Consider the following 23,496-nt stretch of genomic DNA (forward strand, 5'->3'; position numbering starts at 1 on the left):
CGAGCTGATATATTTGAAAAAGTTGAAAAATGCTTAACAAAATATAATTTACAATGGAACAAAATGGTAAGCGTAACAACTGACGGAGCACCAAGTTTGACAGGTAAAAATGTTGGAGCGTTAAAGAAAATTCGGGATAAAATTTGCGAAAATTATCCTGATTATAATTTAATTACAATTCATTGTATTATACATCAACAAGTATTATGTAAAAATGTTGCAAAAGTTGAACATGTCACACCTTGTATTATTAAACTAGTAAATTTAATACGATCGAGGGGCCTGAAACACAGACAGTTCGTTAATTTTCTTCAAGATATTGAATCTGAGTACACAGATATTCCTTATCATGGCCAAATTCGATGGCTTAACTTAAGAAAAGTTCTTCGGCAAGTATGGGATCTTAAAGATGACATCATTCTATTTTTAAAACTGAAAAATATTATGGACTTTCCCAAATTAACTGATAATAACTGGATTTGTGATTTTGCGTTTACCCTGGACATCGTGACACACTTTCAACAAGGGAACAACGTGTTACAAGGGAAAAATTTAAACGCCCATGATATGTTAAAAAGTTTGAAGGGATTTCAATTAAAACTCCAGTTGTTTGTTTGTTATTTGGTTTTTAGGAGCATTAGCAACTAAGGCCATATTGCTCCGGGGATATGCGGTGGTCATTCCCTGACATTTCTGCAACCTCCGTATTTGGTAGAGGTCACGGGCTCGAACCCCAGTCTAATCAAGAAGCGTGTGCTACGCACTGCTGCTCCTGCCCACCTGGCTATGGAGGCGCCAAAACTCCAGTTGTTCCTTCGACATTTATTGATTAACAAGGTAGACCACTTTCCAACCATGAAGTTGCTGAAAATTCCAGAAAGTAAATTTGAAAAATATTGTGAAATTATCAACGCTTTGAATAATTTTTTATGAATGACTTTTCATGAAGATTTGGCAACTTCCAAAAAATTGAGACAAGTTTGGCAATAGTGCACGACCCATTTTCAATAGAAATTGATAGTGCACTGAACTTCAGATTATAGATCTGCAGTGTGATACCGATTAAAAGGGAATTGCACCGTCTTGAGGAAATCTGTAAATTTTACAATACTCTTAATTCGGACAAATTCGACGAACTTAAAAGATTTTGCCGGAAAAATGTTGGTTATTTTTGGATCAACCTACATATGTGAACAAACATTTTCCATCATGAATCTAAATAAAAATTCTTTACGATCAAACATCACAGATGAACATTTACAAGGAGTTTTAAGAATCTCGACTACAAAATTAACACCCAAAATTTAAAAAAAATGTTAAAAGAAGTAAAACAGTTCCATTCATCTCATTAAATGCTTGGTTGTTAGAGAATATTTTTTTTTTTATGTTATATTTCTTCTTCATGATAACAAATAATATATATCTAAAAACAGTATTTTACATGCAGCCCGCCTTCTTTTTGAATTCCTAATGTGGCCCTTCAGCCAAAAAGTTTGCCCAGGCTTGCTGTATACTGTAGCAAAAGATTCTTTGAACTGGGTTAACAACTGCAATTGACCTTAATCCTGTGGAGAGCAAGGGAGTGTATGTAAACAACTTAGAAAAACTGCTTTTATTCTTTTGTATTTTAACATAATTTTTTTCAGAATGCACTTATGTTCTAGCTACTATAAACTGGTCTTGTTTACACAAAAATAATTTCTAACCAGTCAGTGCCATCCTTCAGGTAGCATGGAACCGGGTAACCAGAAAAAAATGTTTAAGCCCATGTTTACATAAACTGGTGCATTGGCATATGCAGAATGCCTAAAATTTAATCTGATTTTTTTATGTACATCTCAAATTCCAACAAAATCAGGTATCCCAATCGAAAATCAAAACTAAAAGAATATTAAAATTCACTTGCATCACTTTGATGGCAGTTTAAATTTTCAAGTTTTTCCTTTTTCGATGTTTTGCCTATTCCAACAGTGGAGTAAAAGAATTAATTTTTATAAAATTAAAGAAAACTATGTTTTCCATTTAAAAGAAAAAACATTCTGTTTATATTCTAGCTGACTACATAGATCAGTGGAATTTACAGCTAGAAACTTGACAAGAACTTAATCATTAACCATATACAATGATCGCATGGATTAGAACCAGTCAACTCAGACATGGGTATTACTGTACTTCTGTATTTACCATTCAGGTGAATCAGTCCACATCTGTTTGACTAATGTAGCCCACATATGCTAAACTAATTTTCATAGGCTATATGTGTGGATCAGCTGAATGATCAACCAGCAGGCCAAGAGTGGGCATTTCATTCTGTAAAAAATTAATGTGTTCAAATTTTTAATGTTCTTAAGTAGAAATCTTAAAAATTAAAATAAAACACCTCACAAGAAATTAACGTGTTACACAAGATAATATTTAAGACTAACAGCTTACTGGATATAGCTAAGCATGCCTTCACACCAACACAAAAGCTGAAATGCCAAATGATGGAGAGCAAAATAAGTGGCAAAATAAGACATTCAACTTTCTGGATACAACTGGAGTCATGTCTTTGTACTATCAAGACAAAAACCGAAATGAATAATATCAAGGGAAAGCTTTATGGAAGCATATATATAAAAAAAATAAAAAACTGTTTTTCTTTGCATCCTTTGCCAAAGATTTCTCATAATCTGCCTTTGCTTGGCTAACCGCCTTTGTGACTTGATTACAGACTAGCTTATATCTACCATAGGCTTTTGTTGCCTGATAATTTATATGCATCCCATGCATTTTTTTTCTCTGTCATGGGTCTCATTAGTTTGGCATGTTATAGCCAAAAACATCTAAATTCACCCATGAAGTTTTAGTGGGGATAGGGATACTAGAAATCTATCTAATTCTGAGTGGGAGCTAAATGATTTTATGATAACTGAAAGGAAAGGAAACTGGAAGAGAAACTGATATATCTAAAAGTAAATATGGCATTTAGGGTTGATTGAATCGACCCAATTATATTAAAAGAACCTTTTTTTTTTAGCTATAGTAATAAGAACATGCTTAGATTCAGAGGAAGCCCCTACAGATTGGAGATGTGCAAATGTCTCTTCCATTTAAAAAGGTGGTTCAAAAAGGTGAAGTGAATAAATACAGACCTGTAAGTTTGATATCTGTGCCATAGAAAATTATTGAGTCTATAACTTGATAAGTAGTGCAAGATCATCTTGGTGTTATATGCCAATCATTGTAAATTTATTCTGAAATTTGCATAAAATAAACTTTTTTTTTTTTTCCAAAAGTTTCATTTGAGACCTGATATTTTCTCAAGATAGTTCTCAAGTAAAAATTAAAAATAATGGTAACTTGATAATGGATAGTTATGACTTTCAGGTGATGGTCAAGTCAGTCAGTCTTGGGCAGAAGTGTACAGTGTTTTTTTATCCCAGAAAGTAAAACAGCACAGCAACCACAGAATATACAGTGAAACTTCCCTTTAACGGACAGCCATGGGGAACGAAAATGTGTCCGTTAGAGAGAAGTGTCCGCTAACAAGAAGTCTGAGGGAGAAAAAAAAAAAAAAAGAAAGAAAAATCGTTAACCGTTTAATGTAAAATTAAATTAAAATATAAACAGATTTTGAACAATATTTTTGTAAATAATATACAATTACATACACAAGAGATAAAGAAAAATCGTTAAATGTTTAATGTAAAATTAAATTAAATTATATACAGATTTTGCACAATATTTTTGTAAATAATATACATACAATTGTGCTATGCATATTATGACTTTATCTTAAGAAAAATACATACAGTAATCACTTATTTTCTTCTGCACCTTCTGGCTGATAATTTTGTTTTCAACATTTGTTTGGAGTGAAGAAACCATCGAAAGTCCTTCAGTAAGATACTTCAGTGGCAGAAAACATTTTTAAACGATTGATTTGTATGAGCGCTTCTTCTATTTTCATCGGTGGTTCATCGTTAATATGTTCTTCAACATAATGACCTCCTTCCATTTCTTCATCCTCATGAGGAACTTCTTGAAAAATATCGATGATAATGTTGTTGATATCTATAGCACCATCTTCTGTAGTGAGGTTCGAGTCTATATCTTTGTAGCCAGGGTCACTTGTAGCTGAAGTATCGTACATTATCAATAGATGAAGTTCTTGTTCTTCTTGGTGCTCCACATTGCTGTTCACAACTTAAATTTTTGCGTTTGAGAAGCCAGACTTTACAAAACAGTTCACGACAGTTTGTTTTCTAATTGCGTTTACTGAAGAGGAAATCCATTGAATCGCATCTAGGATGCTGATTTTCTTTGCAAGGTCACTCACACATGTTACATCGTTCATGTTTGCAATGAGGTGTAGGCGTCTCCGTAGCCAGGTGGGAAGGAGCAGCAGTGCGTAGTACACGCTTCTTGATTAGACCGGGGTTCGAGCCCGTCACCACCAAATATGGAAGATGCGGAAAGGTCAGGGAATGACCACCGCATATCCCGGAGCAATATGGCCTTAGTTGCTAATGCTCCAAACAACAACAGCAATGAGATATCTTAAAACACGTTTTCTGTAGTGAAGTTTAAAATTTTTTATTATCCCTTGATTTTTTATTATCCCTTGATCCAAGGGCTGACACTCTGCAGATGTGTTTGGTGGCAGAAAAACAATTTGAATGTTGGACAATTCAATGTGCGGGTGAGATGCAGCATTATCCATGAAAAGAATAATTTTTCTGTTTTAACGAATCATGTTTTGGTTAAAGTGACTTATCCATTAGCTCATGATATCTTGTTCATCCACGCTTTTTTATTAGACTTCCAATCAACATTCAAGATTCAACTTTATGCCCTTGAAACAACGAGGATTTTGTGGTTTTCCTATAACAAGAGGTTGTTGAAAGTCTCCCAGCATATTTGTACACAATAGTACAGTCAAGCGTTCCTTAGAAATTTTTCCGCCCTGGTACTTTTCGTTTTTTAGACTCATTGTTTTTTCAGGAAGAACTTTTAAAAACAACCCTGTTTCGTCACAGTTGTAAATATCCTTAGCTTCAAAATCACGACATAAATCTTCCAATTTGACGGTCCACTCTGTTACAACCCCAGTATCAACAGATCCACCTTCACCACTTACGGTTTTCCAAGAAATTTTATGCCGAGTTTTGAACTTGTCTAGCCATCCCACAGAAGCTTTGAACTCATTTACTCCCATAGATTTCGCAACCTCCAAAGCCTTTTCCTTAATAATAGGCCCATTAATGGGAATTTTTTTTAGCATGTTTGCGACAAAACCACTCGTACGTAACATTGTCAATTTGAAGTCCAACAGTTTTCGGGAATGATTTTTGAACTTGATCATTTCCGTGTTGCCAAAATTGTTTGAGCAGTTCATTTTTTTTCTTTAGGATGTCGCTTACCTGCGTCTTTCCGATTTTGAATTTTGCAGCGAGAGTGCGAACACTATTTTTTTGCCGATCATACGCATTAATGAGTTTGACTTTATCTTTTAAAGTTAAATGTTTACGAGAAGACATTGTGCACTTCACACGACACTGAACAAAACTGAAAAACTGAAACTGAAAAGACGACCATATTCCCCCTCCCCCCCTTGCACACACCGAATTCATCAGAAGCTTTACACGTGCCTTAAAATTCTTGAAAAAGGGTTTAGAACCGCAACGTAAACCTTAATAAATTTCAGAGAATCGGAAATAGAAAATAAACACATGATTGAGGCAATACATGGAAGAAAAGTTCCTAGAAAAAGGGCCGTAAGCTCGCTGTCCGTTATGGGGAGATCAAATTAAGTGCTAATCTAAACGAACAGTGCAGATTGCCTGTCCACGTCCGTTACAGAGAATGTCTGCTAGACAGAAGCTGCAAACACGTTAAAACCAATAGAGGTGAGTTGGGGAATTTGAAAATGTCCGTTGTAGAGAGATGTCCGTTAACGAGAGGTGTCCGTTAGGAGAAGTTTCACTGTATATAATTTACTGATGCCACACAGTTCTTGGTGGGCTTGTGCAAATAGCCAGCTAATGCTTTAGGATGCAGGGGTATTTCAATACAGTAGTTGAAATAAAATCAAAACTTGTATGCTTACCTGCTTTCAATTTCAATCATGGAGAGACTTTGCTCTAATTGAAGACTGAGCACAGAGTTCTCAGCACTAAGGCTTGGGCTTATGTTTAACTTGTTGACAACCAGAACTCAGTAAGTTTCGATATCTGGTTGCATCTCAGATATTTCAATGTATAGCAGATACACCTATTCTGGTGATGCTATACAATTTAAAAAGATATTAGCAAGTTAGGTAGAACCATGGATAGTGGCATTTGTCTCTAAGTTAACATAATCCCAAGCAATTAGTGCTAATGACTCTGCTTGGGCTTGAATGAGAGTAGACAGTCTCTCTCTCTGTGATCAAAACCGAGTGCAGGTAAAGTGTAAAAATTTTGATTTTATTTCAACTACGTGTTAAAATACTCTTAAAATCTTGCTGCATAAGGCAAATGCGGCCCAATTCTAGGATTTAATGGTTATAGTTATGTTTTTAAAGATAAACATAACAGGAACGTAACCCCCGCTATTCGCGGGGGTTACGTTCCTGAGAAATGTCGCGAATACCGAAAACGCGAATACTGAGTTATGGCTCCCATAGTAATAAAGGGGTTCCGTTCCAAAGTATGAAATATATAAGAAAAACTAGTCTAAAATTTTTTCTATGTATGTATTATATGTACCTTCATAATATGACTATGTACATAGACAGTACATAGTGAAATGCAAGCATATGGCATGGAAATGAAAATAAGAAACAATTTAATATTAAATGTAATATGCCTTTGCTAGCAAAAAAACTTATCCCGCCAGTGCTATCACCAGTTTCGCTCAAGTGTTGATAAAGGAGTTTTGCCTTTTCACGAATGATGAGTGAACTTAACGGAATTTTATTTTGAGTTCGGTCTTCTATCCACATGTTTAAAGCTTTTTCTATTTTTTCTAATTTAACATCACGAGTTACAGAGCAAATTTTTGAAGCAATTAGCGAATTTTCACGGACACTACGGTGGATTTTTCCTTCCGATTTCTTGATTGGTCGTACCGTTGACTCATTGATTTTATAATGTTTTGCCACTGAGGAGACACTTTTACCATTAGAAATTTTATCTAATAACTCAATTTTATTCGCTAATGTCATCACCTTCCTTAATATTTTCACATTTCTCTTGTTATTTTTAGCCATATTTTTGTAGGAGTTAGAAAGAACTTGTCCACAATCACGGAAGTCACTTTCTTCCGTTAACACACTCGAAAAAGTCCGTTTTACACTGCAAAACAGTAGATTTATCATTTTTGTAAGCAAATCAATTTATAAATTTATTCAATTTATAAGCATATAAATTAAAAGCAAACGACGAAACCTTCCGTGACAAGCGCATAACACATACTGAACAAGGATTAGCGAGAAACATCCACGCTCGCGATTTTGTCACCCCTCTCCCCCACCCACTGAGCGCTGTTTTGACCGGGAAAGATAATTTTAGCCACGCCCATGTTTTTTTATGGCGGAAAATATTCACGGCGCTTTAAAATTCACATTTTTTAGGTTTCATTTTATATTAAATCGGCGATCGCGAATACGCGAAACCGCGAATAGCGGGGGTTTACTGTATAGTGGATTCACCTATTCTGATAATGCTATACAATTTAAAAAGACATTAGAAACTTGGGCAGAACTATGGATATTTGTTTGAAGTTTGTTTGGGGCAAAGTCTTTGCCCTAAGGATTTGGTGCTCAATTTTCAGTAAGAGCAACATCTTTCCATGATCAAAATAGAATGCAGGTAAAGTATACAAATTTTTGTATGCTTTACCTGATTATACAGGCAGTTTTGTAAATAAATAAAAATAAAAAAATTGAAAAGTGAAATTAGATATATATTATGTGCAAGAAACTTTGCTTTACTGAGTACAGTAATACCCCGAAGTTACGCGATAGGTGGGTCCGACGAAAATCGCGTAAGTCGAATTCGCGTAAGTCGGGGTACAACTTTGCATATAAATACATATAAATTTTGCTTAATTGGGACCAAGGACTAACAAAAACACTAGTTTAGAAGAAAAATATTAATAAAATTGCAGTTCTTTATACATATTAATACAAAATATGTATTAAAAAAAACAAATGACTTACGTAAAAAAGTTATTTCGATGGCTTCATAAAATCTAACAAATTCGTCTGACGACACAGCGCCTTCTTTTTTTCACGCAGAATTTCTTCGTAGCAAGCTAATAATTTTTTTATTCCTTGCTTTGTAGCTATAACGCGTTCTTCGTTGGAGTCTATGTTTTCTAAAATTTTTAAGCCCTTTACAATTGAGCCCTTTTCAATTTTCAACCTGTCAAGTTTGCAATTGTCATGTGCTTTTCGCCGTTGCTTCATTTAGGCCTGTAGCACGTGCAATATCACATGGTCTTTCATTTCGCTCAAAGCGTTTCACAATTTCATATTTTTTCTCTATCGACAGAGGTGGACTGGCCATAAGCCTTACCGGGGAAACCCCGGTGGGCCAGTGTGATTTTGGCCATAAACCATAGTATGAGGCCACTATAAATTTTCCCGGGTAAGAATTTTTGATCCAGTCCGCCTCTGTTTATCGATAATTGCTTTTCTTTTTCTCTCTGAATCTGCAGTGTCTTCACCAGGACGCTTCCTTTTCACACCTTTTAATTAAGTATTTTACTCATTTTTAGGGAATAAAGCGCAATTACAAAACGAGGAGGCACGCTTGATACGCATAAACAAAGCTGCGCGCATGTAGCAACTGAATAAACAACACCATAAAGGCAGAGATACACTATTAACACCCCACATTTCTAGGGGTTACTACCATAAAACAATAAAAATCCAGTTGCGTTTCTGCTAGTGAAATCTGTTATAAACTGGTAGTAAACTCGATCTAATTGCATTTGCGATTATACCGATAGCTGGAATTGTGTTGGTTTTTACGTTATTATGGTGAAATGTGTTTTTCCCTTCACTGATATAAAAAACATAAAAGCAGCAAAGTTGAATTTTGTTCATCTTTCGCTCTCATTCTCCGCCGTCGCACCATATATCGATAACATATGAAAAACGACCTTGAAGATAGTGGGCGGCAGCGTTGCCAAACGAAAAAATCAAGAACCGCGTAACTCCGAGTTCGCGTAAGTCGGGGTATTACTGTATTATTATGATTTAAATAAATACTAATAATATGAAACTTTTAATATCAATTTTCCTTTTTGTGCAGTTCTTCTACCTCATATTGGCAGTGCAACAAGAGAAACACGAATAGCTATGGCAGTGTTAACAGCTAAGAATATCATAGCTGGTCTACAGAATAAGCCACTTCCATCTCCATTGTAAACTATGTATTGTTTAAAACATGAATGTATCTGTACTGATATCAAACATTATGATCAGTCAAATAAAGTTTAGCTTTAAAAAGTTCTGTGCTGTTGGATATTATTCAAAAAGTAACGTGAAGGTAACATTACTTTCATTATTAAGATAAAAAAACTTTACAAAGTTTTTATCTTAAGGACCTCACTTTCACTTGGTTTTTATTTTTCATTGTTATTATTTTCTTCTTAGGACCAACCTTGTGTCTCTTTCAACATAAGCTCTCTAAATGAGGGGGAGATCATTTTTGACTCTGTGTTCAACATTCTAAGAGGAGGGTAGGTGGGCACAACAATAACAAATAAAATTGAATATTTTAAAAACATAGAACATGCACTAATTAATAGTGAAAATTAAGTTGAATAAAGGATTAAAAACCATCTGTATACATACTGTGAACAGATGGTTTCTAATCCTTTATTCAGCTTAATTTTCACTAATAACTAGTTAATGTAAACCAGAGCTATGATGCTCAATATGTTCTATGTTGATTTTAATATTTTAGAAGAATAAGAGAATTTACCTCAATATGATATGTGGAACACTTCTGTATGATACTCTCCAGAAATTAAAACAAATATAACATTAACACAAAATGATTCCAGTAAAAAAAAAATTAAACAAAAATAAAATACCTTAAATTAATTTTAAAAAGTTTCTAACGTTAATTAAACTGGAGAGTATCATACAGAAGTATGATATCATGTATCATATTGAGGTGTCAGTCGGGTGGGTAAAGTCCCTGCCTGGCAACCCAAAGGTCGCGGGTTTGAATCCCGCCTCGGGCTTGGATCAAAGTACTGCAAAAACCTTGGGAGGTGCACTGTGGCCACAGAAGCCGATGCGCCAACAACTACAAAAAAAAAAAAATAAAAAAAGAAAAAAAAAAATATATCATATTGAGGTAACTTTCTCATATTCTTCTACAACTAATAATTAGTGAATGTTTTGTGTTTTTAAATTGTGGATGCACTCACCAGATGTGAAAAACATCTGGTGAGTGCATCCAAAGATCAACTGACCCTCAGGTATACATCTGAAAGAACTGAAAAAGAGAGCTAAATCTCAACAATGTTGCAAACTTGACTCCTAAATGAATACATACTGTATTCATTTAGGAGTTGTTGGGTCAAAGACAAAGTACAAGCCATTCTACTGGCGTTAAACCAAATTTGGCATAAATCAGTCTCAACTAGCATCATTTTCTTTGAATTGTAAAATAATTTCCCTCAAAGCCCTAATAAACACAAACACCTCCACATAACTCTTTAGCAGATTCAAAAACAATTAACAAAACTAAACTTTGATAACTTTTTTTTTTTTTTTTTTTTTGATTCCAGGATATGTAAGAAGAATTGAAAATGTACATTTACAGTGGGTAAACTTCAAATTATTATGGTGTAAATGCAAAACTTCTTTAAAGTACCCAGCTAGTTTAAAGGAAAAGAATGCATTAAACTATTAAAGTTAATTATGGGGAGTTCATTAGATTCATTCATGGGTGATTCCTTGTATTGAAAAAAGGTCAATCTATGATCAATCCATAAAGGTAGTTCAAACAATAAAATGAGTAACTACAGTTACCCACTTTGGTCAGCCTGAAGTAGTGGTTGGAAAAATTGTGGGATAATGATAGAGAATGAAATACAGGGTTATCTAGATATTTATGGTTTTCTCAAGAAAACTCAGATTGGTTAAAGGGAAAATCTTGTTTAACTAACCTGATAAATTTATGACAGTGTAAATGAGTTCAATGCAGGAAATAATTTTTACATTGTTTATGTGGACTTCGATGGTATTTAAGATGCAATAAACTCCATCCCCAGTGATAGACTTTTATATAAGTTGAAACTTACTGGGATCACAGGTAAGATCCTTAGATGAATTGCAGGCCCCATTACAGGTGAGATCAGCAAAACAGCACCCATGTGAGGAGAGACTTTGAATATGTGGGCTATGGAGCTTGGTGATCGCATATGTTTACTGATTGAAGGTCCTGGGAGGGGAGCAGTAAATGAATGAAGGTGAAATTTACACACTATTAAGTGACACTAAAACCATAAAATCAAACTAGGTGGAAAGAATTATAGAAAGTTTTCCTTTAACCAGCAAGCTGTTAAAGAAATTGTCACTGAAATAAATTGCCTCCATGGGTAGTTGAGGCCAACATCTTGGGAAAATTTAAAAGCCTGCTGGATAGGTATTTTATTTTATTTTATTTGGTTTCCGGTAGGGTATTTTATTTTATTTGGTTTTTTTTGGCTGATACAGTAAAAGGCCTTTGCACTGTGTGGTCATTACTAATATAAAATAACACTCATAATATTAATAGCATTCTATTGCACAGTGACAATGATGATAAAACAAGTTATTAATGAACTATGGCAACTGAAAAAAATGCTGGATCTCCAGCTTATGACTACAGAGACAACAAGTGATTCTTACTAGATCAGACATACCTTCATTGCCGATTCATGTTTACTCAGAACTGATGACATACCTCAGAGCAACATTTATTATACTATGCAAACTACTCAACATTTTATGATGAGTTGTGTTAATTCATATCAACGTACAGATATTTAAGATGCAATAAATAACTTTATTTTTGCATTTGTTTGGTTTAACTGCAATGACTAGCGATAAGGCATTACCACTAGAAGTATGTTTAAACAGTTTAGGTTGCTGAAATGTGTATATGTATTGTATGTTTTCCTTTGTTAGATTACTGTTTTGGCTTGGGTAAAGAAAGCCTGCACGAGAACGACGACAAACGTCGGATAACTTACGCGGTAAATTAGTTTGCCGATACGGCACTCTAGCGCTGCTCACTCGGTAAACAGACGGTAGGTGTTATCGGACTGGAGCAAAGTCGAGAACGATATACTGATTGACAGGTAGGCGTGGCAAACAATGAAATGATTGGTGGTGGGCGCGACAGACGACAAGCTACTGTGTAGTCATTGGTTGGCATTATGATGTGTATTTACCAGTAAAGAACGGTGCATAAGTTGGTGGTACTTCAGCTCCAACCATGCTGTCACCACAGAAACAATAAACACTACTTCTGTAACTGTGAGAGAAGACCTTTGTATAAGAGTAAGGCAACTAGCAGAAATGAAAATGGTCATTCTCCGTGATCATTTGCATATGACGTGTTTTTGCTTGCTGGGTTCCAAGACTACTCACATCTGAGCAACAGCAAGTTCTCATGTAGCTTTGTCAGTAGCTACAATGGATGGTTACTGAAGATGGTGAGGTTCTGCACAAGGTGATAACAGCAGATGAGATGTGGCTTCATCATTTCAACCCAGAAAGTAAGCAACAAAGCTCTGTTAGAAGTCTACATTATCACCAACACTGAAAAAGCAAAAGTTAGCTTCTTCAGGGAAGGTTATGGTCATCTCTTTTTTTGACATTCAAGGAATGGTTTACCAGCATGTAGTGCCACATCATACAACTGTTATGGGACCTTACTACAGAACTGTACTGCACACTTTGCAGGTTCACATTCATTATAGACAATCACAACTGCACACAGGTAGGTGGATGCTGTATAACGACAATGCAAGGCATCGCATTGCTCATACTGTCATTGAGTACTTAGCCAGCATTAATGTCAGATATGTTCCTCATCTACCTTACAGCCCTGTCCTGCAATTTTTTTTTTTATTTCCAAAGTTCAAGAAGGCTCCAGGATATGCGGTGGTCGTTCCCTGGCCTTTCCGTATCCTCCGTGTTTGGTGGTGGCGGGCTCGGGCCCTGGTCTGGTCGGGGGATGTGTGCTGCGCACTGCTGCTCCTTCCCACCTGGCTACGGAGGTGCCTCGTTCAAGAAGGAGTTGTGAGGAAAACATTTCCAGTCATCAGAAGTTGCAAAGACAGGAGATTCTCAAATACAAGTCATAAAATGGCTTCCAACATGTTTTTGAAGAATGACAGCAATGTTGGAGTAAGTGCATTTCTTAAAATGGGAAGTACTTTAAAAACTACCATCAAAATATGGATGATTAATAAAGGTATGTTGTCAAAAAGAAAAAAAAAATTAATTATGCTAATTTTTTTTTATTGAAAAGCCCTCATATTTCCCACTTCCACCAGATATACTAATATTTTTTATATCTAGTAATTGACTATTAAATTTTATACTTTTAAATTTTCAGACTTTTGCAAAATCTAGTGATAAGTTGAGGGATTTTTATTCTTGTTTCCATTATAGCCAGTAATATAACTATTTTTGAAATGAGTTGTTTGCAATGTCTCATTCTATAAGTATAGTTTATTTAATGCCAGCTACATTTTTTTCAAGTCCACTGCTTAATAAAAAAGTTCGCTGAATGATAGAATAACTTTATTTCTCATTGCACAGTATTATATAGTAGATGCTTATATGTCATTCTCTTCAAAATACTTCCCTCTGGCAGCTCACACACTTATTCCAGTTATGGAATAAGTGTGTCATCCTGCTGGTTTCATAAACATTTCAAAATCACCTTTTGGAATCACCTGCAGACACTATGTCATGTTGGAAATTAAATCATCAGTCATGTCAAATTGTTCTCTTTTAATATGTGTGTTTGATTTTGGGCCATCCTTGTTTTTTCTTTACAGGTGCTGAGAAATGTAGTGATTAATGTGGTGATTCAGACCTAATCTTTTGTCTTCTTCAAACGTTTTGGCCAGCCTGTGACCAGTTCAGCTCCCTGATCTTTAAAATAATATCTTTAGTTTATGCCATCTGCATAAATTAAATCTGTTATATTGCATTCCCATTTCACTCTTAACTTTGGTTCTTTTCGTCCTGAAAGAGTGTGTGTGTGTGTGTGTGTCACTTCATAAAATACAGGATCGGCAAGTCATATCATATTATGGTAGGCAAAATATACTGGTTTATTATTATACATCAAACATAATGATAATTATCTTTTAACAATCTACTGAAATTGTTGAAGGTGCTTACCAAGTTATCTTTTATAATAGGCCAACATCCTCTATCCTGTATCCAACTGGATAGAGGACGTTAGCCTATTATAAATGCATACCTGCTAACTTTTCTAGTTTTATATCCATAAAGGCCTCCATAGCCGAGTGGTCAGGGGTGGGAGTGCAGTAGTGCATGCTCTTTTGAGTAGACTGGGGTTCAAGCCTCTTACTACTAAATCAGTTTGGTGAGTCAGTTTGGTGTGACATAAGCATTGGGAGATCAAAATTGAGAGTAGGAGTGTGCTATAGGCCTAATGACTCTGATGAGTATAATAAGAAACTGTACAGAGAAATAGAGTGGGCCAGTAAATCAGAGAGTCTTATTATGGGGGATTTTAATTTCCCAGATATTGACTGGAATTTGGGGGCTGGTCACTCACACACTAGCAAGGCTTTTGTGGATTTATTGGATGATTGTTTTCTACATCAGCATGTTCGGGAGGCAACTAGAGGGAGTAATACTCTTGATTTCATTATCAGTAGTGATTCTTCATGCATTAAGAATCTGCAGATAAATGAACCACTAGGTGGCAGTGATCACAGTGTTCTGAAGTGGAATTTACTCAAAGAGGTAACTACCATTAGGGGTAAAGGGAAGGGGTATTGCTTTCGTAAAGGTGACTACGATGGACTGAGACAGTATTTAAATTCTATACAGTGGGATCAACTGATGATGTTACCAACAGCAAATTCAAAATGGGAAGCATTCAAAGAACTTATCTTGGAAGCTACTAGGCTTTACATGCCAACTAAGAAATATTGTTCAAGGTTTAGGCCTAAATGGGTGTCAGATGAACTAATGAGGCATATGGCAGAGAAGAAAAATGCATGGGATACATACAAATTAACACGTGACACAGAAGCCTATGATAGATACAAGTTGATCTGTAACCAAGTTACAAAGGAGGTTAGGCAGGCAAAGGCAGATTACGAGAAATCCTTGGCAAAGGATGCGAAGAAAAACAGCAAAGAGTTCTTTACTTATGTAAACTCTAGAAGGAAGGGGATGAATCAGATTGGTCCACTTGATATCGATGGGTCAACTGTTGATGATCCTGCTCAGGTAGCTAATAAACTAAATGAATATTTTGCATCGACATTCACACATGAGGAGTTATTCAGTGAGGGGAATGCCAGAGGTGTATTCAACTCTGGCAGTAAGCTAGAGAATTTTGTAATAACTGAGAGTAAAGTGGAGGAGAAATTGTTGAAGATAAACTCAAGAAAGGCACCTGGGGTGGATGGAATCTATCCAGTTATATTAAAGGAGGCAGCAATGGAAGTAAGCAAACCCTTAGCCATAATTATGAGAGCTTCCTTGGACTCAGGGGAGGTACCCATGGACTGGAGATGTGCAAATGTGACCCCAATTCACAAAGGAGGATCAAAGGCTGACACAATTAATTATAGACCTGTGAGTTTAACTTCTGTTCCCGGAAAATTAATGGAGGCAATGGTTAAAGAAGCACTGCAGGATCATCTAGACAAGACTTCAGTTATAGCTCAGACACAGCATGGTTTTGTTAAGGGAAAGTCTTGCCTGAACAATTTGATTGGATACTATGATGCAGTCACAAAAGAACTGGATGCAGGGAATAACTTTGATATTATATACTTGGATCTTAGAAAAGCTTTTGATACTGTTGCACATGGAAGACTGCTGCACAAATTGGAGCAGTGTGGCATTGGAGGCAAATTGCTGCTATGGATAAAGGGGTGGTTGAGGCGGAGCAGACAGAGAGTAGTAATCAACGGACACTGCTCATCGTGGACTAATGTTATTAGTGGAGTCCCTCAGGGTTCAGTATTGGGTCCTTTATTGTTTTCTGTATTTATAAATGATATTGATGATGGTATATCAAGCTTAATGTTCAAGTTTGCAGACGATACGAAGGTAGGCAGGGTTGTCAAGGACACTACTGACACTATGCTGCTGCAACAGGATCTGGAAAGGTTGAGCAGATGGGCTGAGAGGTGGCAAATGAAGTTTAACATTGACAAATGTAAAGTACTACATATGGGAAACAGCAACTCCAGAGCAACGTATCAACTCTGTGGTACTGCACTGACAGTGGTAGAGAATGAAAGGGGCCTGGGGGTGGTTGTGCAGGCAGATATGAAGTTCTCTGAGCAGTGCAGACGGGCTGCAAGAGTAGCTCATGGTGTATTGTCAATGATATATAGGAATTTTTCTAGCAGGGATAAGGAGGTGATTATTCCCTTGTATAAGGCAATGGTCAGGCCACACCTAGAGTACTGTATACAGGCCTGGAGACCTCATTTCAAGAAGGATGTAGAGCTGCTGGAACGAGTACAGAGAAGGGCAACAAGATTAGTGAATGGAACAAAGGGGTACTCTTACGAAGAAAGGCTAAAGTTTTGCGAATTACAGTGTCTGGAGACTAGACACCAGCGAGGTGATCTGATAGAGGTGTACAAAGCCTTGAATGGTTTGAGTTGAGCATGCTCATTGCTGATGGGATTCTTCCTCTTGCTCAGAATAATCACCTGAGAGGGCATAAATTCAAATTGAGGAAAGACAGATGTAGGATAGATATGCGGAAATTTGCCTTTAGCCAGCGGGTGGTTGGTAGGTGGAACAGACTTCCATCCCTTGTCGTGGAAGTTGATAGCCTAAATAAGTTTAAGGCTCGGCTAGACAGGTATTTCGAACGAACAGAGGGGTGAAGTGGAAGTGGTTATTTTTTATTTATTTATTTTACTTTAATTTTTTTGGCTGATGCTGCATAAGCTTGCTTTCTTGCATCAAATGCCTCTACTAATGCTAATGCTAATGCTAATAATAGTTTTGTAATAAACGGTGAACAGGTAATAGTAGCGATGAATCTTTTAAAGATGGAAGAAATTTGTAAGGAAAATGAAACGTTGCTTGATTTTTTGATGAAAACTAAATTGATAAGACCGAAATTGTACTGTTTTAAGTGCAATGATTATTTTAAACTAATTGAATCATGAACAGAGTCATGTGGAAAGTTGTGGTTTTGCAAAAAATGTTCTTTACGAGTTTCTTTATTGAAACATAGTTTTATGGAAAATACAAAAGTTTCATTGAAAAAGATAATGTACATTATATACTTTTGGTCAACGTGCACGCCAGTAACTAAGACAGCATTCCATCTGGAAATTTCGAAAGTGACAGCAATTAAGTTTTATAAGAAACTAAGAGATATTTGCGGATTGCAGTTAATAAAAAAACCCATTAAGTTGGGTGGATCGGGGAAAATTGTAGAAGCAGACGAAACTGTACTGGTAAAACCAAAACATCACAGAGGACGAAATTTAACTGCTAAGAAGAAATGGGTGTTTGGTGTGTTCGAAAGAGAATCTAAATTCGTCTTCATGAAATTGATAAAAAATCGGAAAGCAAAAACTCTTTTGCGCATTATTAGAAAAGTAGTGAAGAAAAATACTACCATCATAACAGATGAATGGCGTGCATATAGCCGTATTACGGCCTTAGAAAAAAAGAAGTACAAACATTTAACGGTGAAACACAAGGAACATTTTGTAGATCCACATACAGGAGCACATACGAATAATATCGAAGCCCAGTGGAAGAAACTAAAAAGTGTAACTAAAGGAGTAAATGGCAGCTGTAAACATATGTTGATGGGTCACATTAATGAATATATGTGGCGTCAAATTTATGGGAAAAATCATGAAGATACTTTTCACAATATTGTTACTCAAATTGCGAATAGCTATTCAGGTCCAACTGTATGATTTGTACTCATGAATTTTTTTTCTGAGAAAGTTTCGTTCCGTTCATTTTATGTTCTTCATTGTGTTTTTTTTTTTTTTTTTTTCTCATATTAAAAGCAGATTTTTGGAGTTGATGAGTGCTTTTACTGTATTATTGATTTAGGTTTGGTTACGAAAAAAGGAAAAGGTTTCTTTGTTTTTCGTTGTATTTCATAACCTGAGCTTAAATGGTAGGTTAGGAAATAAAAGAGAAGGTTTCCTTGTATTTCGCGACCTAAACTTAAACGTTAGGTTGGGAAATAATAGAAAAAGAAAGAAAGATTCTTTATATATACAGTATACTGAATAGCTATTAAGGTGCTGATTGACGTTATGATACGTGTGTATCCGCATGAGTGTCTTTAAAAATAAAAGTACATTAATAAAAAAATTAATATTTTATTAATAAACAATTTATGTGCTAGTCCACTCATGATTCTAAAGAAAAAAGGTTAGGTTACCCCCTCCATTTCGGGAGAGGTTCAAGCTCCCATGGGATTCAAGTGGAGGTAACCTGACCTATTTTCACCATTAGGGCATATTATTGAACAAGAAAATAAAAATACGGTCATAAAAAAATTTATTTTTTTATGACCGTATTTTTATTTTATTTTAAAAAAATTTATTTTTTTATGAATGTATTTCTAAATATGACTGATTCTAAAGAAAAAAGGTTAGGTTACCCCCTCCACTTCGGGAGGGGTTCAAGCTCCCATGGGATTCAAGTCGAGGTAACCTGATCTTTTTTCACCGTTACAGTAAATGTTAGGGCATGTACGATTAGGACAAGTTACCATTAGTGCTGCTACAGTGATACTAAACCGATGTTATCGTGTGTTGTGTTCGCGCACCAATCAGCACGTCGTTTGCCACGCCTACCTGTCAATCAGTATATCGTTCTTGACTTTGCTCCAGACCGTTAACACCTACCGTCTGTTTACCGAGTGAGCAGCGCTAGAGTGCCGTATCGGCAAACTAATTTTCCGCGTAAGTTATCCGACGTTTCTCGTCGTTCTCGTGCAGGCTTTCTTTACCTTCGCCGATGGTTTTAATGCATCCTCAACTAAAGACAAAGCTGACTTACTGGCATATATTTTTCTTCTAACTCTTATATCAATGATCTTCATAAGCTACCTCTTGTCGTAACTACAAAGGGCGTTCAATAAATTATCTACCTAAGGTATTTCCCATAGTTATATTTCAGTGATTCATGATTTATCATGTTCCTACATATCTCAACTTTAATCATACTAATTTTGATCTCACTATGTTTTTAGGTTGTGCTGCTGTAACAGAAAGAAGGCAGACACCTGTATCAAATTTTGGATTTGCTGAAATTGGAGCATCATTCAGTCATCAAGTTAGTTTCTCACCAATGAAGGAAATGAGCCAAAGGTCATTCATGAAAGGATCGTGGATATGTATGTCAACAGTGCACCTTCAGAGTACCAGATGAAATTCTAGTCAAAACAATTCAAGTGGGGTAGAGAGTCCATCGAAGATGATCCATGTCCAGGAAGGCCTGTGACAGCTACCATTCCAGAAATGTGCCAAGCTGTGGAAACTGTTGTGTTGAATGATAGATGATTAAAGGTATCCGTCCCAAATCTCTAGGGCAGTGTTTCTCAACTATTTAGTTGCTGTGGCACACTTTTAAAGATGCTAAAATTTTGCGGCACACTACAATCACCACTATACTCATATTCACAAATGGGAATTTTTGTTGGGTATATTATAATAAAACACTTATTATTTGTGTATAGGTGAAGAGATCTAGTACTAGGAACCAAAACGTGACGTCAAGTTGACCACCAGAAGGGTGCTTGGATCAGCACAACATAAATAAATGAATTTTTTGTTTATATTAATTTTTATTATAAAGGATTTATTATTATTATTTTTTTTTATTTGCATTTTTTGCGACACACTTGGTTTGTTATTTGGTTTTTAGGAGCATTAGCAACTAAGGCCATATTGCTCCGGGGCTATGCGGTGGTCGATCCCTGACCTTTCCGCCTCCTCCGTATTTGGCGGGCACGGGCTCGAACCCCGGTCTAATGAAGAAGCGTGTGCTACACACTGCTGCTCCTGCCCACCTGGCTACTGAGGCGCCCAAGCACTTGGAGCACACTCGCGCCACACAGGTTGAGGAACACTACTCTAGGGAATATGACATATCTGAGGGAACAGTTATAACCATCCTCCATGAATATTTAGGGATGACTAAGGTAAGTGCAAGGTGGGCCTTCAGATTTTTGACCATTGTGCGGAAACAATTCAGTGTTGTCATGATAATTTAGAGCTTTATGGAAGGGATCTTGAAACTTTCATCTCCAGAACTATTATGGGTGAGGAAACAAGGGTTCATCACTGGGATCCTGAGACCAAGCAAGAATCAATGCAATGGAAGCACAAGGGTTCTCCCCAACACCATCCAAAAAGTTTTGGACACAACCTTCAACTAGCAAGATTATGGCCACCATTTTGTGGGATGCTGAGGGATTTTGTACATTCACTACTTGGAACACAAACAGACAGTCACTGGGGAGTCATGTGCATCCCTACTGTACAAACTAAGGGATGTCATAAAGGAAAAATACCATTGAAAACTTTCCAGCAGTGTGCTGCTTCTTCAGGACAATGCACCAGTGCATAGATCACATGCTGTTGCTTTGAGAGACTGACTTTACAGAACTTGCACATCCACCTTACAGGTCCAGATCTGGCTCCCAGTGACTATTTCCTGTTTTGACACCTTGAGAAAAATGTACATGGATGTCACTTTGCTGATGATAATGAACTGAAGTCTGCTGTTTCTGCATTTTTTGATGGACAGGACAAAGAATTTTATTTTTCTGGTATTTCCTCATTGCCAACACAATGTAACAAGTGTATTGAAGTTCAGAGAAGTTACATTGAAAAACAAAAAAAAAATTTTTGCTTCTATCTCATTTCTTTCATAGGTAGGTAGATAATTTATTGAATGCCCTTCTTAAAGGTTAAGGTTACAGGTCTGTATTTACCCATCTCACCATCTGAACCATCCTTGTGAATAGAAGATAATTTCTACATCTCCAGTCTGCAAATACTTCTCCAATCTAAGGATGCTCCCATTATTATTGCTAGAGGCTTAACTACATCCTTTGCAACTTCTTTAAATAAGTACATAAAGAAATGGGATATAGAATGTCACTTAAAATTAATTTCTTGCATTTAAAGCATTTGCATTTAAACCTCTTTCCTAAAAACCTCAGCATGGTGAGTGACCAGCAGGGAGTACAATTCCATACTTCATATATTTCATACAAGAATAGAAAATCGCTATCAATGTTTTGCAAATGAATGTTTGGTACATTACTGCTGGATGTGTTACCACAACATTCTGGACAAAGTGTACTAAAGGAAAGCATCCACACATTTTTAAATTGTACACATCTTCTTTACAATAGTGTATTGTATTATTTTAATTCTGTGTATAATTTTCATAAATCTAAGGATCCTCTGATTATTACTGCTAAAGGTTTAGCTATCTGCAGCTTCTTTTAATATGCATATAAAGATATGGGATGTTATATGTCACTTACACTTCATTTCTTACATTTTTTTTTTATGAAAACCCCAAACACGAAAGGTATCAAAACCTATAGTACTTAGTACCGTGCATGGGTTGAAGGAGAAGTATGGGGGGAGAGGATGCCGGATTTTAAAGGATTTGCATTAAAACTTCTTTCCTAAAAATCTTGGCATGGTGATCGAAAGGTAGGAGGAATAATTCCATCAAGAAATTACATCGATAGAAAATCATTACCAACATTTTTGATGTGAACATATAGTATTAGTAATGGCCGTATGGTGCAAGGCTTATGCTGCACCAGCCAAAAGAAAAAAAGAAAGAAAGAAAGAGTAAAATAATAACAAATAAAATAAATAATTAATAAAAGAAAAGGAAATAGACAACCTACGCATTTCCCTCCTCCCATAGGAAACTATCCAGCTGACCTTTAAATTTCCCCAAACGTCAGCCTATACCACCCATGATTATGATGGGTCATAATCAGGATTATGACATCCTTATCTCTACTAGCAAATGTTTGATAAATCATCGATAGGACACTGTGGGTCTTCCTTGCAACCTGTGCACAATGCTTGGAGAACTTCATGTCTAACCGTATCTTAACTCCCAAGTCCCTGTCTTCCACTACTAACTTTAGTTCAACTCCACCAAGTGTATAAGTTATTTTGGGGTTACTGTTCCCCAGGTGTATCACTTTGTTGGATTAAAGCAAAGTTGCCACTTTTCTGACCATCCTGGAAGTCTATCTGAAGAAGCTCTGCTTGGCAATTGGTAGACTACTGCTGGATGCTCTGCCACAAAAATTATGAACCAAGTGTACTGTATAATTTCAACTGTGTATAATTTTAATTAAGGCATTAAATTCATGCATTAGGAATCTCCAGATAACATTAGTCTCATTTTTGGACTAATGTTGTTATTGGAGGTCCCAGGTTTCACTGATGGGCCCGTTGTCATTTTCAGTATTTATTAATGAAGGCATATCAGACTTAATGGCTAAGCATACAGCAATAGAAAGGTTGCCATCATGGTTAATGACAGTATTCAGAATGTGCTACTGCAACAAGATGTTTAAAAATTAGACAGGCCTGCTGAATGTATAATGTACAGCCACTCCCCGATTAATGTAAGGGTTGCGTTCTGCTGAACTCTACGTAAGTCGGAATTTTCCCATGCTTGTGCAGCACTCGCAACTGTGCTCGCTGAATTGGTTGAATCAAAAAAGAAATGTTTGGCAAACATGTAAATAGAATTATTTATTGTATTTATTCAATTTTTTATCTCATGCACAGGAAAAATTACAAAATTACAAAAAAAGAGGAGACAGGCATAATGTCAGTAAGTTTTACCTCTCGAGCATCGTTGCCAGAATCGACATTTTCATTTGATAAGTACGCTGCTGCAGAGGTTGAGGGCTGTGGAGATTTAGAAGTCGCTCAACCTTACGAAAGAACATTAATGGATGACTGGACGGTGGCGTTTTTCTTTTCATCGTAGATTTCCTTGTAGCGAGCAAGCATATCATTCACCCCTCTGTTAACTTTTAAGAATCGTTCGCTGTCAGGGTCCATCTTCTCAAACCTCGCCATTGCCGATGCAATTTCACGAAATGCCATTGCTATCTCTCTGGTGATGAAGCGTCTCGGCTCCTCATTTGGTTCATCTTGAGCTTCATCAGCATTTTCTTCTATCACTATCGCTGCCTGCAAGTCAATAAGTTCTTTGTTAGATAATTCCTTCTC

General features: G+C 36.3%; 1 protein-coding gene across 3 annotated transcripts in view; it reads left to right on the forward strand.

Moving 5' to 3' along the window:
* The window catches only part of LOC150081492 (glyoxylate reductase/hydroxypyruvate reductase-like), a 240,693-nt gene extending 231,276 nt beyond the window's left edge, over window positions 1–9,417 (forward strand). For all 3 annotated transcript variants that reach the window (XM_090379326.1, XM_090379328.1, XM_090379327.1), the window contains one exon: window positions 9,285–9,417. In XM_090379326.1, the coding sequence (XP_090235452.1) occupies window positions 9,285–9,400 (116 nt within the window). In that variant the 3' untranslated portion in view covers window positions 9,401–9,417. The remainder of the gene's footprint in view (window positions 1–9,284) is intronic.
* The last annotated feature ends 14,079 nt before the right edge of the window (window positions 9,418–23,496 follow it).

Source organism: Mastigoproctus giganteus, chromosome 8, assembly GCF_048544385.1.
Source record: "Mastigoproctus giganteus isolate SK-2022 chromosome 8, ASM4854438v1, whole genome shotgun sequence".
Lineage (NCBI taxonomy): Eukaryota > Metazoa > Arthropoda > Arachnida > Uropygi > Thelyphonidae > Mastigoproctus > Mastigoproctus giganteus.